At 58.4% G+C, this 15,198-nt stretch overlaps 1 protein-coding gene across 1 annotated transcript in view; it reads left to right on the top strand.

The window, feature by feature from the left end:
- IQANK1 (IQ motif and ankyrin repeat containing 1) overlaps positions 1-15,198 on the top strand; it is a 64,315-nt gene that overhangs the window by 31,884 nt on the left and 17,233 nt on the right. The window contains exons 4-7 of the mRNA XM_030920912.1: positions 13,074-13,216; positions 13,400-13,564; positions 13,644-13,835; positions 13,924-14,064. Coding sequence (XP_030776772.1) covers positions 13,074-13,216; positions 13,400-13,564; positions 13,644-13,835; positions 13,924-14,064 — 641 coding nt within the window. The remainder of the gene's footprint in view (positions 1-13,073; positions 13,217-13,399; positions 13,565-13,643; positions 13,836-13,923; positions 14,065-15,198) is intronic.

Raw genomic sequence — 15,198 nt, 5'->3', positions numbered from 1 at the left:
GTGCACACATCCAAGCATTTTTGGGGGCACGTACCTGGAGAAGGGTTGCTGAGGCACAGGTGTGCCAAGCTGTCTGCTGAACCAGGTGTTTTGATTTCCCTCCCCACAGCAGTGTGGGAGACCGCTGTGCTGCAAGCCTCCCGTCGGCAGTGGCAGCCTCTCTTTAGCAGGTGTGCATTGGTATTAGGTGAGGTTTTAGATTAGATTTCCCTGGTAACTAATGAGATTAATCATATTTCCATATATTTCTTGGCCACTTGGGTAGGTTCTCGCGTGCATTCAAGTATGTCACTAGTTCTCTATTGTGCTGCTGCCTCTTTTCTTATGGCTTTATAGTATTTCCCAATATATTCGGAATACAAACCTTTTGTCAGTTACATGTATTGTAATTGTCTTCCCCCACTCAGTGGCTTGCATTTTTACTTTCAACGGTGTCTTCTCATGAATAGAACTCACTGATTTTTGCCAGGCGCGCTGGCTCAGGCCTGTAATCCCAGCACTTTAGGAGGTCGAGGCGGGTGGGTCACCTGAGGTCAGGAGTTCAAGACCAGCCTGGCCAACATGGCAAAACCACATCTCTACTAAAAATACAAAAATTAGCCAGGCGTGGTGGTGGGCACTTGTAATCCCAGCTACTTGGGAGGCTGAGGCAGGAGAATCACTTGAACTAGGGAAGTGGATCACCCTGCAGTGAGCCAGGATCAAGCCACTGTATTCCAGCCTAGGCAATGGAGCAAGACTCCATCACACACACACACACACACACACACACACACACACACACACACACACAAAAGAACTTACTGATTTTAACGTGTTTTCTTTCTTTCTTTTTTTTTTTTTTGTGGTGATCTCTTAAATCTTTCCAACTCCAAGTTCCTGAAGCTGTTCTCCCATGTGATCTTCTACAAGCTTTATGGTTTTGCCTTCCCGTGCGATCAGCAGTCCATCTGGAATTGCCTGTTGTGAATGGAGTAAAGTAGCAGACACGTCTTCCCTCTCCGCATATGGGTTTTCTGATTGGACCCCACCACTGACTGAAATCTCCATTCTTCCCCACGGCTCTGTAGGCCCCTTGGCCGGGAAGTGCCCACATGCCAGGGGGCTGTTTCTAAACCCACGGCCACTGGTCTCTGTGTGAGAACACTTCACTGTCTTCACCGACATGAGGTCCTAATCTCAAGAAGAGCAAGTCCTCCCACCGAATTCTTCTTTGAATTATTTGCCATTCTTGGCTCTTTCCCAGATACATTCGAGAATCACTTGGTCAATTCTCATACAAACAAAGCAAAACAGCCCCGCTGGGTGATCTTCATTAGGATTTCGTTGGACCTCTAGCTCAATGTGCAGAGAGTGTCACCTCTATAGCAGTGGCCACTCGATCTATGAATATGGTATATCTCTCCTTTTTTCTGTTCTTAGTGCTTTTCAAAAATGTTTTATGGGTGTGTGTGTGTGTGTGTGTTCGCTCATGTGTATAGAGATCTTGTGTGCATCTTTGTCAGATTTAATCCTAGTATTTGACAGTTGTTTACCTTTTTATTTTCAAGTAGTTTTGGTCTCACAGAAAAGTAACAGAATGAGTATGGGGATTTTCCATAGATATATAACCTACCCAGCTTCCTCTAAGGTTAACGTCTTACATAGGGACAATACAAGGATCAGAACCAGTAAATTAACGCTAACATAAAACCGTTAACTAAAGACCTTCTCAAATTTCACCGCTTTTTCCAGGATGCCGTATTGCCTGTATTTGCTGTTTCTGCAGTTACCTGCAGTCTGTAACTGTTCCTGGAGTCATTACTTTTCTTCCACGACCTTGACACTTTTGAAGAGTGAACGTGGATGTGTTGGTGTGCAACTGCGGTCTTGGCGACTCAGGAGGCTGAGGCAGAGAGGTTGAGGCTACAGCGAGCCAAGATCGAGCCACTGCACTCCAGCCTGGCTGACAGAATGAGACCCCCCTTTTTTTTTTTTTTGAGACAGTGTCTCGCTCTGTCACCCAGCTGGAGTGCAATGGCTCGATCTTGGCTCATTGCAACATCCACCTCCCGGGTTCAAGTGATTCTTCTTGCCTCCGCCTCCCCTGTAGCTGGATTACAGGCATGTGCCACCACACCCAGCTAATTTTTGTACTTTTAGTAGAGACAGGATTTCACCATGTTGGCCAGGCTGGTCTCAAACTCCTGACATCAGGTGATCCGCCCGCCTCGGCCTCTCAAAGTGCTGCGGTTAAAGGTGTGAGCCACTGTGCCCGGCTGAGACTCTGTTTCTAAAAATTAAAAATAAAATAAAGCAGAAATTATGTTGTGTTTTCAGCGTACATCATGTCATGGGGGTGGTTCTCCGCGAACGTCTCACCGCTTGTGATGTTGCCCTTCATCACTTAGTCGGGGGGCAGGGGGTGGTTCTGCAAACATCTCACTGCTTTTGATGTTGTACTCAATCACTTAGTTGGGGGGTTTCCGCCGGGTTTCTCCTTTGTAAATGTACTATGTTTTCCTTTTGTGGGTGACACTTATCTTGGGAGAGATATATTGAGACAAGACAAATTCTGCTTTTCTTCAAACTCACTGAAACATGCGTCGGCGGCTGTCAGCTGCAGCATCTGCACTTCTTGTGTGCCTGATGGCAATCTGCTCCTTCCCTGCCCCATCCTATACCCATTGATGGGATTCTACTTTCCCTCCACTCCCTCTGGTGTGTATTTAATCCCTTATTTCTATCACTATGGACTCACTGACGTTTATTTTGTGGGCTTAATCCAAGTATATGGTAGTTTTTTCATGCTAATAATTAAATTTTCTTTTTGTTGCTTGTGTACAGAAATATACTTTGTGAGTATGAGGTTATATTCAGAACCTTCCCAAGATTGCTTATTGATGATAATCATTTGTGATGAGTTCTTTTGGATTTTTATGTGCATCATCTGCAAATGAAGACGACTTCGTTTGCTGTCACTCTTTGGAGCTGGGCCCCTGTTCCCATCAGGGTTATTTTATTTCGTGAAGGTTGTGATTCTGACCCAAATAGGGCTACCAGATAAAACAGGGCTCCCATAAACCGAGACATCCATTTAAATTTGAATATCTCATATATACATATTCTATATGTGTAATATAAAAATATATACATTTTACTGAGACAGGGTCTTGCTCTGTTGTCCAGGCTGGAGTGCAGTGGCATGATCGTGGCTCACTGCAGCACTGACCTGGGCTCAAGCCATCTTCCCACCTCAACCTCCGGAGTAACTGGGACTACAGATACGCACCAGCACACCCAGCTAATTTTTAGTTATTTGTAGAGACAGGGGTCTCCCTACGTGGCCCAGGCTGGTCTTGAACTTCTGGGCTCAAGTGATCCTCCCACCTCGGCCTCCCAAAGTGTTGGGATTACAGATGTGAGCCATTGCACTTGGCCCTATATATATATTTAAAAGACAGACAGGGTCTCACCATGTTGTCCAGGCTGGCCTCAAACTCCCGGGCTCAAGCAATCCTCCCATCTCAGCCTCCCAATATGCTGGGATTACAGGAGTGAGCCACTACACTTGGCCTAAATTTGAATTTCAGATAAACAGTGAATTATTTAGTGTATGTCCCCCAAATTGCATCCTGTTTATTAGCTAAATCTTGCAACCCTAAACCCAGGCCATACCCAGTACTCTAAATACAGGTCTGTCCCTTGGCCCATCCCCTGCTGAGCAGCTGACCCTTTGCTCCGGGCCAGGCCAGGCCCAGCTGCCCCAGTCTCCAGGCCAGGCTCACCTTCCTGGTGCTGGGACCACCCTGCTGCACTGTTCTCGAGACCTCATTCTTCACTTCCTCAGTAGCTTTCAATGCCGTCAGACACTTGTTTAAAAAACACTTTGATTTCGTCTGTCTGCTCTGTTGCTGTCACTGGGAAGGCTGCACTGCAGAACCACATACTCTTCCTGGCCCACCATTTTCCCTGCAGAATTTTGTGGACTTTGCTTCATTTTCTTCTAACATTTAGTGTTTCCGTAAAAAGCTTTAGGTGGGTGTGGTGTACAGGCGTGTGTCTGTGGTCCCAGTTGGGGAGGCTGAGGTGGGAAGATTGCTGGAACCAGGGAGGTGGAAGCAGCAGTGAGCAGAGATTGTGCCACTGTGCTCCGTCCTGGGTGACAGAGTGAGACCCCGTCTCAGAGACTGTGCCACTGTGCTCCGTCCTGGGTGACAGAGTGAGACCCCGTCTCAGAGACTGTGCACTGTGCTCCGTCCTGGGTGACAGAGAGACCCCGTCTCAGAGATCGTGCCACTGTGCTCCGTCCTGGGTGACAGAGTGAGACCCCGTCTCAGAGATCGTGCCACTGTGCTCCGTCCTGGGTGACAGAGTGAGACCCCGTCTCAGAGATCGTGCCACTGTGCTCCGTCCTGGGTGACAGAGTGAGACCCCGTCTCAGAGATCGTGCCACTGTGCTCCGTCCTGGGTGACAGTGAGACCCCGTCTCAGAGATCGTGCCACTGTGCTCCGTCCTGGGTGACAGAGTGAGACCCCGTCTCAGACATCGTGCCACTGTGCTCCGTCCTGGGTGACAGAGTGAGACCCCGTCTCAGAGATCGTGCCACTGTGCTCCGTCCTGGGTGACAGTGAGACCCCGTCTCAGAGATCGTGCCACTGTGCTCCGTCCTGGGTGACAGAGTGAGACCCCGTCTCAGAGATCGTGCCACTGTGCTCCGTCCTGGGTGACAGAGTGAGACCCCGTCTCAGAGATCGTGCCACTGTGCTCCGTCCTGGGTGACAGAGTGAGACCCCGTCTCAGAGATCGTGCCACTGTGCTCCGTCCTGGGTGACAGTGAGACCCCGTCTCAGAGATCGTGCCACTGTGCTCCGTCCTGGGTGACAGAGTGAGACCCCGTCTCAGAGATCGTGCCACTGTGCTCCGTCCTGGGTGACAGAGTGAGACCCCGTCTCAGAGATCGTGCCACTGTGCTCCGTCCTGGGTGACAGAGTGAGACCCCGTCTCAGAGATCGTGCCACTGTGCTCCGTCCTGGGTGACAGAGTGAGACCCCGTCTCAGAGATCGTGCCACTGTGCTCCGTCCTGGGTGACAGAGTGAGACCCCGTCTCAGAGATCGTGCCACTGTGCTCCGTCCTGGGTGACAGAGTGAGACCCCGTCTCAGAGATCGTGCCACTGTGCTCCGTCCTGGGTGACAGTGAGACCCCGTCTCAGAGATCGTGCCACTGTGCTCCGTCCTGGGTGACAGAGTGAGACCCCGTCTCAGAGATCGTGCCACTGTGCTCCGTCCTGGGTGACAGAGTGAGACCCCGTCTCAGAGATCGTGCCACTGTGCTCCGTCCTGGGTGACAGTGAGACCCCGTCTCAGAGATCGTGCCACTGTGCTCCGTCCTGGGTGACAGAGTGAGACCCCGTCTCAGAGATCGTGCCACTGTGCTCCGTCCTGGGTGACAGAGTGAGACCCCGTCTCAGGGATCGTGCCACTGTGCTCCGTCCTGGGTGACAGTGAGACCCCGTCTCAGAGATCGTGCCACTGTGCTCCGTCCTGGGTGACAGTGAGACCCCGTCTCAGAGATCGTGCCACTGTGCTCCGTCCTGGGTGACAGAGTGAGACCCCGTCTCAGAGATCGTGCCACTGTGCTCCGTCCTGGGTGACAGAGTGAGACCCCGTCTCAGAGATCGTGCCACTGTGCTCCGTCCTGGGTGACAGTGAGACCCCGTCTCAGAGATCGTGCCACTGTGCTCCGTCCTGGGTGACAGAGTGAGACCCCCGTCTCAGATATCGTGCCACTGTGCTCCGTCCTGGGTGACAGTGAGACCCCGTCTCAGAGATCGTGCCACTGTGCTCCGTCCTGGGTGACAGAGTGAGACCCCGTCTCAGAGATCGTGCCACTGTGCTCCGTCCTGGGTGACAGAGTGAGACCCCGTCTCAGAGATCGTGCCACTGTGCTCCGTCCTGGGTGACAGTGAGACCCCGTCTCAGAGATCGTGCCACTGTGCTCCGTCCTGGGTGACAGTGAGACCCCGTCTCAGAGATCGTGCCACTGTGCTCCGTCCTGGGTGACAGTGAGACCCCGTCTCAGAGATCGTGCCACTGTGCTCCGTCCTGGGTGACAGTGAGACCCCGTCTCAGAGATCGTGCCACTGTGCTCCGTCCTGGGTGACAGAGTGAGACCCCGTCTCAGAGATCGTGCCACTGTGCTCCGTCCTGGGTGACAGAGTGAGACCCCGTCTCAGAGATCGTGCCACTGTGCTCCGTCCTGGGTGACAGTGAGACCCCGTCTCAGAGATCGTGCCACTGTGCTCCGTCCTGGGTGACAGAGTGAGACCCCCGTCTCAGATATCGTGCCACTGTGCTCCGTCCTGGGTGACAGTGAGACCCCGTCTCAGAGATCGTGCCACTGTGCTCCGTCCTGGGTGACAGAGTGAGACCCCGTCTCAGAGATCGTGCCACTGTGCTCCGTCCTGGGTGACAGAGTGAGACCCCGTCTCAGAGATCGTGCCACTGTGCTCCGTCCTGGGTGACAGTGAGACCCCGTCTCAGAGATCGTGCCACTGTGCTCCGTCCTGGGTGACAGAGTGAGACCCCGTCTCAGAGATCGTGCCACTGTGCTCCGTCCTGGGTGACAGAGTGAGACCCCGTCTCAGAGATCGTGCCACTGTGCTCCGTCCTGGGTGACAGTGAGACCCCGTCTCAGAGATCGTGCCACTGTGCTCCGTCCTGGGTGACAGAGTGAGACCCCGTCTCAGAGATCGTGCCACTGTGCTCCGTCCTGGGTGACAGTGAGACCCCGTCTCAGAGATCGTGCCACTGTGCTCCGTCCTGGGTGACAGTGAGACCCCGTCTCAGAGATCGTGCCACTGTGCTCCGTCCTGGGTGACAGAGTGAGACCCCGTCTCAGAGATCGTGCCACTGTGCTCCGTCCTGGGTGACAGAGTGAGACCCCGTCTCAGAGATCGTGCCACTGTGCTCCGTCCTGGGTGACAGTGAGACCCCGTCTCAGAGATCGTGCCACTGTGCTCCGTCCTGGGTGACAGAGTGAGACCCCGTCTCAGAGATCGTGCCACTGTGCTCCGTCCTGGGTGACAGTGAGACCCCGTCTCAGAGATCGTGCCACTGTGCTCCGTCCTGGGTGACAGAGTGAGACCCCGTCTCAGAGATCGTGCCACTGTGCTCCGTCCTGGGTGACAGTGAGACCCCGTCTCAGAGATCGTGCCACTGTGCTCCGTCCTGGGTGACAGTGAGACCCCGTCTCAGAGATCGTGCCACTGTGCTCCGTCCTGGGTGACAGTGAGACCCCGTCTCAGAGATCGTGCCACTGTGCTCCGTCCTGGGTGACAGAGTGAGACCCCGTCTCAGAGATCGTGCCACTGTGCTCCGTCCTGGGTGACAGTGAGACCCCGTCTCAGAGATCGTGCCACTGTGCTCCGTCCTGGGTGACAGTGAGACCCCGTCTCAGAGATCGTGCCACTGTGCTCCGTCCTGGGTGACAGAGTGAGACCCCGTCTCAGAGATCGTGCCACTGTGCTCCGTCCTAGGTGACAGTGAGACCCCGTCTCAGAGATCGTGCCACTGTGCTCCGTCCTGGGTGACAGAGTGAGACCCCGTCTCAGAGATCGTGCCACTGTGCTCCGTCCTGGGTGACAGTGAGACCCCGTCTCAGAGATCGTGCCACTGTGCTCCGTCCTGGGTGACAGAGTGAGACCCCGTCTCAGAGATCGTGCCACTGTGCTCCATCCTGGGTGACAGTGAGACCCCGTCTCAGAGATCGTGCCACTGTGCTCCGTCCTGGGTGACAGTGAGACCCCGTCTCAGAGATCGTGCCACTGTGCTCCGTCCTGGGTGACAGTGAGACCCCGTCTCAGAGATCGTGCCACTGTGCTCCGTCCTGGGTGACAGTGAGACCCCGTCTCAGAGATCGTGCCACTGTGCTCCGTCCTGGGTGACAGTGAGACCCCGTCTCAGAGATCGTGCCACTGTGCTCCGTCCTGGGTGACAGTGAGACCCCGTCTCAGAGATCGTGCCACTGTGCTCCGTCCTGGGTGACAGAGTGAGACCCCGTCTCAGAGATCGTGCCACTGTGCTCCGTCCTGGGTGACAGTGAGACCCCGTCTCAGAGATCGTGCCACTGTGCTCCGTCCTGGGTGACAGAGTGAGACCCCGTCTCAGAGATCGTGCCACTGTGCTCCGTCCTGGGTGACAGTGAGACCCCGTCTCAGAGATCGTGCCACTGTGCTCCGTCCTGGGTGACAGAGTGAGACCCCGTCTCAGAGATCGTGCCACTGTGCTCCGTCCTGGGTGACAGTGAGACCCCGTCTCAGAGATCGTGCCACTGTGCTCCGTCCTGGGTGACAGTGAGACCCCGTCTCAGAGATCGTGCCACTGTGCTCCGTCCTGGGTGACAGTGAGACCCCGTCTCAGAGATCGTGCCACTGTGCTCCGTCCTGGGTGACAGTGAGACCCCGTCTCAGAGATCGTGCCACTGTGCTCCGTCCTGGGTGACAGTGAGACCCCGTCTCAGAGATCGTGCCACTGTGCTCCGTCCTGGGTGACAGAGTGAGACCCCGTCTCAGAGATCGTGCCACTGTGCTCCGTCCTGGGTGACAGTGAGACCCCGTCTCAGAGATCGTGCCACTGTGCTCCGTCCTGGGTGACAGTGAGACCCCGTCTCAGAGATCGTGCCACTGTGCTCCGTCCTGGGTGACAGTGAGACCCCGTCTCAGAGATCGTGCCACTGTGCTCCGTCCTGGGTGACAGAGTGAGACCCCCGTCTCAGATATCGTGCCACTGTGCTCCGTCCTGGGTGACAGTGAGACCCCGTCTCAGAGATCGTGCCACTGTGCTCCGTCCTGGGTGACAGAGTGAGACCCCGTCTCAGAGATCGTGCCACTGTGCTCCGTCCTGGGTGACAGAGTGAGACCCCGTCTCAGAGATCGTGCCACTGTGCTCCGTCCTGGGTGACAGTGAGACCCCGTCTCAGAGATCGTGCCACTGTGCTCCGTCCTGGGTGACAGAGTGAGACCCCGTCTCAGAGATCGTGCCACTGTGCTCCGTCCTGGGTGACAGAGTGAGACCCCGTCTCAGAGATCGTGCCACTGTGCTCCGTCCTGGGTGACAGTGAGACCCCGTCTCAGAGATCGTGCCACTGTGCTCCGTCCTGGGTGACAGAGTGAGACCCCGTCTCAGAGATCGTGCCACTGTGCTCCGTCCTGGGTGACAGTGAGACCCCGTCTCAGAGATCGTGCCACTGTGCTCCGTCCTGGGTGACAGTGAGACCCCGTCTCAGAGATCGTGCCACTGTGCTCCGTCCTGGGTGACAGAGTGAGACCCCGTCTCAGAGATCGTGCCACTGTGCTCCGTCCTGGGTGACAGAGTGAGACCCCGTCTCAGAGATCGTGCCACTGTGCTCCGTCCTGGGTGACAGTGAGACCCCGTCTCAGAGATCGTGCCACTGTGCTCCGTCCTGGGTGACAGAGTGAGACCCCGTCTCAGAGATCGTGCCACTGTGCTCCGTCCTGGGTGACAGTGAGACCCCGTCTCAGAGATCGTGCCACTGTGCTCCGTCCTGGGTGACAGTGAGACCCCGTCTCAGAGATCGTGCCACTGTGCTCCGTCCTGGGTGACAGTGAGACCCCGTCTCAGAGATCGTGCCACTGTGCTCCGTCCTGGGTGACAGTGAGACCCCGTCTCAGAGATCGTGCCACTGTGCTCCGTCCTGGGTGACAGAGTGAGACCCCGTCTCAGAGATCGTGCCACTGTGCTCCGTCCTGGGTGACAGTGAGACCCCGTCTCAGAGATCGTGCCACTGTGCTCCGTCCTGGGTGACAGTGAGACCCCGTCTCAGAGATCGTGCCACTGTGCTCCGTCCTGGGTGACAGAGTGAGACCCCGTCTCAGAGATCATGCCACTGTGCTCCGTCCTGGGTGACAGTGAGACCCCGTCTCAGAGATCGTGCCACTGTGCTCCGTCCTGGGTGACAGAGTGAGACCCCGTCTCAGAGATCGTGCCACTGTGCTCCGTCCTGGGTGACAGTGAGACCCCGTCTCAGAGATCGTGCCACTGTGCTCCGTCCTGGGTGACAGAGTGAGACCCCGTCTCAGAGATCGTGCCACTGTGCTCCGTCCTGGGTGACAGTGAGACCCCGTCTCAGAGATCGTGCCACTGTGCTCCGTCCTGGGTGACAGTGAGACCCCGTCTCAGAGATCGTGCCACTGTGCTCCGTCCTGGGTGACAGTGAGACCCCGTCTCAGAGATCGTGCCACTGTGCTCCGTCCTGGGTGACAGTGAGACCCCGTCTCAGAGATCGTGCCACTGTGCTCCGTCCTGGGTGACAGTGAGACCCCGTCTCAGAGATCGTGCCACTGTGCTCCGTCCTGGGTGACAGTGAGACCCCGTCTCAGAGATCGTGCCACTGTGCTCCGTCCTGGGTGACAGTGAGACCCCGTCTCAGAGATCGTGCCACTGTGCTCCGTCCTGGGTGACAGAGTGAGACCCCGTCTCAGAGATCGTGCCACTGTGCTCCGTCCTGGGTGACAGTGAGACCCCGTCTCAGAGATCGTGCCACTGTGCTCCGTCCTGGGTGACAGAGTGAGACCCCGTCTCAGAGATCGTGCCACTGTGCTCCGTCCTGGGTGACAGTGAGACCCCGTCTCAGAGATCGTGCCACTGTGCTCCGTCCTGGGTGACAGAGTGAGACCCCGTCTCAGAGATCGTGCCACTGTGCTCCGTCCTGGGTGACAGTGAGACCCCGTCTCAGAGATCGTGCCACTGTGCTCCGTCCTGGGTGACAGTGAGACCCCGTCTCAGAGATCGTGCCACTGTGCTCCGTCCTGGGTGACAGTGAGACCCCGTCTCAGAGATCGTGCCACTGTGCTCCGTCCTGGGTGACAGTGAGACCCCGTCTCAGAGATCGTGCCACTGTGCTCCGTCCTGGGTGACAGTGAGACCCCGTCTCAGAGATCGTGCCACTGTGCTCCGTCCTGGGTGACAGAGTGAGACCCCGTCTCAGAGATCGTGCCACTGTGCTCCGTCCTGGGTGACAGTGAGACCCCGTCTCAGAGATCGTGCCACTGTGCTCCGTCCTGGGTGACAGTGAGACCCCGTCTCAGAGATCGTGCCACTGTGCTCCGTCCTGGGTGACAGTGAGACCCCGTCTCAGAGATCGTGCCACTGTGCTCCGTCCTGGGTGACAGTGAGACCCCGTCTCAGAGATCGTGCCACTGTGCTCCGTCCTGGGTGACAGAGTGAGACCCCGTCTCAGAGATCGTGCCACTGTGCTCCGTCCTGGGTGACAGTGAGACCCCGTCTCAGAGATCGTGCCACTGTGCTCCGTCCTGGGTGACAGAGTGAGACCCCGTCTCAGAGATCGTGCCACTGTGCTCCGTCCTGGGTGACAGTGAGACCCCGTCTCAGAGATCGTGCCACTGTGCTCCGTCCTGGGTGACAGTGAGACCCCGTCTCAGAGATCGTGCCACTGTGCTCCGTCCTGGGTGACAGAGTGAGACCCCGTCTCAGAGATCGTGCCACTGTGCTCCGTCCTGGGTGACAGTGAGACCCCGTCTCAGAGATCGTGCCACTGTGCTCCGTCCTGGGTGACAGAGTGAGACCCCGTCTCAGAGATCGTGCCACTGTGCTCCGTCCTGGGTGACAGTGAGACCCCGTCTCAAAAAGAAAAGCAAAGCCTCAGGAGAGCCGGACTTTCCTCTCATGGGTGCTTTGCCCTTTCTCTTCCGGTGCCCGAAAAACATTTTGTTTTGAGGCTCAACTTCACCGAGTTGTGTCTGATGCCTGTTGTTCATGCCCTTTGTTTTCTGGGATTTTTTCCCCCTTTGGTCTTAACATTCATTTCAGGATTTCCTGGATTTTATCTTGAGTGTCTGTTCTTTGTTTTCATTGTCAGTATCTGCATTCTAGACACTCGTTATTCTTATGACTCTATTATCTCTGTCCACTGCCACTCGGTGTCCCACCCTCCTGACGGCGACTCTCCCTTTATTCCCCTTCACATTGATTTTCCCACATGCACTCAGCTCTCCACCCTGTCCCCTCTGGCTGCTCCGGTCCGTGCCCAGGGCCTGCAGGGCCTTCCGCCTCTCCCGGTCTCGCCTCATCCCACAGTTCTGTCCATGTTCCCTGGGAGCCTGGTTGTGGGAATCATAGTACTTGGCTCCCCAGTGGGGACACCTGTGGAGACCCAGCTGCGCTGCCTGCTTGCTTCTGGCCTGGGCTGCCTTGACCCTCTGCACAGCTGTGGCTCCCTGCTGGGTGCCCACGTGGCCCGACAGCCTCGACCGCCACCCCCCACCCCCGCCTCCGCCCGTGCCCTGGTGCAAGTCACACCCACGGGGCGCACGCTGAGCGTTCACGGTGGCGGAAGCGCCACAAGCGCCCCATTGCTAGACTCTTAGAAAGCTGCCAGTATTGTTCCACGTTACAGCAAGGGGCTCAAGCCGGGGAGGCTGAGTGGTGCCGTGACTTCCCGAGACCACTAAGGGCAGGGCTGGGCCCGACGGCCTCTCCTCCGCCCCTTTCCTCCCTACGAGGCGGCTCCAGGCTCGGGCTCAGCGCTCTGTTGCAGCCGCGGTGGGGCGAGGGCGAGGCCGAGTCCGAAGAGGACGGAGCTCCCTCTGGGGCCCTGAGCTCCGCGCCCTCTTCTGAGTCCAGCGGAGCTGTGATGAGCCCTCCCAGGCCTGGGGCCTCCCCGCTCAGCGCAGCCTTTGCTCGCTGGGGCCTGGATGCAGGAGGGGCCTTCGGCTTTCAGGGGAGGGAGTCCCGCGGGGGACAGGGCGGCTTCCTCACCGTTCCTCGGGGCTCCCGGGCTGCGGGCTCGGCGGGGCTCGCAGGGTCCCCGGAGGCGTGGGGCAGGGGAGGTTCCCGCAGACGTGGGTCCTCTCCGCGTCCCGGGCTTTCGCGCAGCCTCCTCGTGCGGCCTCTGCGGGCGGGAACTCCGGCTCGGCCGCTTGGGGGCTCTGAGAGCCGTTTGGGTCCTTCTGTGGGGGCGGGGGCGGGGGCGGGGGCGGCTCCACGCCCAGGGGCGCAGCGGGCGGGGCTGGAGGCGAGAACGCGCCCCCGTGAGCCTCTCCCCACCCCAGGGGCTGCCGAGGACCGAGCGGAGGACCGAGCGGCCAGAGCGATCCAGGGCGCCTTCCGGCAGCTCCAGGCCAGGAGGGAGCTCGCCCGCCGCCGGGAGGAGCGCCGGGAGTACCTGGAGCAGATGGAGAAGCTGCAGAGGGAGGTGAGGACGGGCGGCCGCGCCCCCCGGGGGCCAGGGCCGGAGGCAGGAGGAAATGGCGAAGCAGGGTGCGTGGAGGCGGGTGTGGAGCTCAGGCTGGGCTCCGACCTCAGAGGCGGGGACGGTGGCCTCGGGGCTCAGGCGGTGGCGAGGGGCGGGCGGTGACTTCGGGCGGGCGCCTCCCAGGCCTACCTGGCCCTGGTGCGCCGGGAGCAGGAGGCCGCGCGGCGGCAGCGCGAGCAGGAGGAGGCGGCGCAGCGGGAGCGGCGGGAGGAGCTGCAGCGTCGCCGCCGCCTGCTGGACGCCGCCTTCGACGGGGACGTGGGCGAGATCCGAGCGGTGCTGAAGGAGGTCAGCGCGGGCGGGAGGAGGGCGGGGGCGGGGGCGGAGTGGGAGGAGCGGAGAGCAGTGACTGCCGCGGGCGGCGCAGGTGGAGCAGCTGCTGACCCGCGAGGGCGTGGGCCATGACGAGGCAGGGAAGGCGCGGCGGCTGCAGCGACGCGTGGCTCTGGTGGAGTGCGAGGACAGCCACGGGAACACGCCGCTGTCCGAGGCGGCCGCGGGCGGGCAGCCCCTGGCCATCCAGCTGCTGGCCGAGCTCGGCGCCAGCCCCAACAGCAAGGTGGGCGCCGTGGGCTGCGGGCCGAAGCGCGGGGCCTCCTTCCCCCAGGGACAGGGCCTGGATCTTGCTCAGGGAGCCCATCTTACAGGGCGCTTTCGGTCGGACGCCACTGTACCGCGCAGCCTTTGGGGGCCATCTGGCAGCTGTGGAGGTGCTTCTGAAGCTCGGAGCAGACCCCCGGGTGTACGCAGAGGACGGGAACACCCCTGAGCAGGTGTGGGCCCAGGAGGTATGGGCCAGGCAGGTGTGCGCCCCGGGAGGTGTGGGTACCGGGAGGTGTGGGCCAGGCAGGTGTGCGCCCCGGGAGGTGTGGGTACCGGGAGGTGTGGGCCAGGCAGGTGTGAGTCTGGCAGGTGCACACCCAGGCAGGACAAGGCTCACCCCACCGGCTCGGTCTCTGAAAGCTGTCAGAAGCCTGAGTGACCCTGCTGGAGCTGTTTCCTAGCCCCGCCGTGCCCCATTCCCTTCCTAGAAGTCCTGACTTTCAAGCCTTGTCTGCAATGGAAATGGCAGCGACTCCCATTTTGTGAATGCCTTTGGTGCGGGGTTTTGTGTCATTTCCTTCCATGCTTTGCCTGAGGAAGTGGTGTTATTGATGGAGAAACTGAGGCTGGTGACTCCAGGGTTGGCAGAGCTCACGGCGCTGGCGGCAGCACAGGGCCCACCCATCAGGCCCCTCACTGTCAGCACTCCGGTTTACCAGAGAACTTGAGCCACACAGCCCGGCCACAGAGCTCCTGCCTAGAACCTTTGGGCCGTGTTAGAAATGACAGTCTGACTGTCTGGCTGGGAGTGGTGGCTCACGCCTGTAATCCCAGCACTTTGGGAGGCTGAGGCAGGCGGATCACTTGAGCTCAGGAGCTTGAGAGCATCCTGGCCAACATGGTGAAACACCATCTCTACTGAAAATACAAAAATTAGCCGGGCATGGTGGCGCACGCCTGTAGTCCCAGCTACTTGAGAGGCTGAGGCAGGAGAATCGTTTGAACCCGGGAGGTGAAGGTTGCAGTGAGCTGAGATTGCGCCACTGCATTCCTGCCTGGGCGACAGTGAGACTCAAAAAAAAAAAAAAAAAGAGAAAAGCAGAGTCTGCCCTGGGCCAGGCTGGAGACACACTGCCTGGACTTGTCCTGGGCCCAGGAGTAGGGTGGGGTGAGGCCGACTCCGCCTGTTGGAGCAGTGCCTGGAAAACCAGATCATGAACCTTGCCTGCCTTAGTTTTATTTAAATCAACTTAATTTGGATCCCAGTCCCTCTCCCATCTCAGTCGCTATGTTCCTCCAACCCACCCTAACCTCACCCCACTTCCCACACAAGTCTGGAGGTGCTGCTTGGAGCCTGGGTTCTGCCTGGGGCCCACACA

This window comes from Rhinopithecus roxellana, chromosome 17 (genome assembly GCF_007565055.1).
Source record: "Rhinopithecus roxellana isolate Shanxi Qingling chromosome 17, ASM756505v1, whole genome shotgun sequence".
In the NCBI taxonomy this organism is placed as follows: Eukaryota; Metazoa; Chordata; class Mammalia; order Primates; family Cercopithecidae; genus Rhinopithecus; species Rhinopithecus roxellana.
Note: the sequence above shows the minus strand (reverse complement) of the source record. Positions and strands in the feature narration are given on the sequence as shown.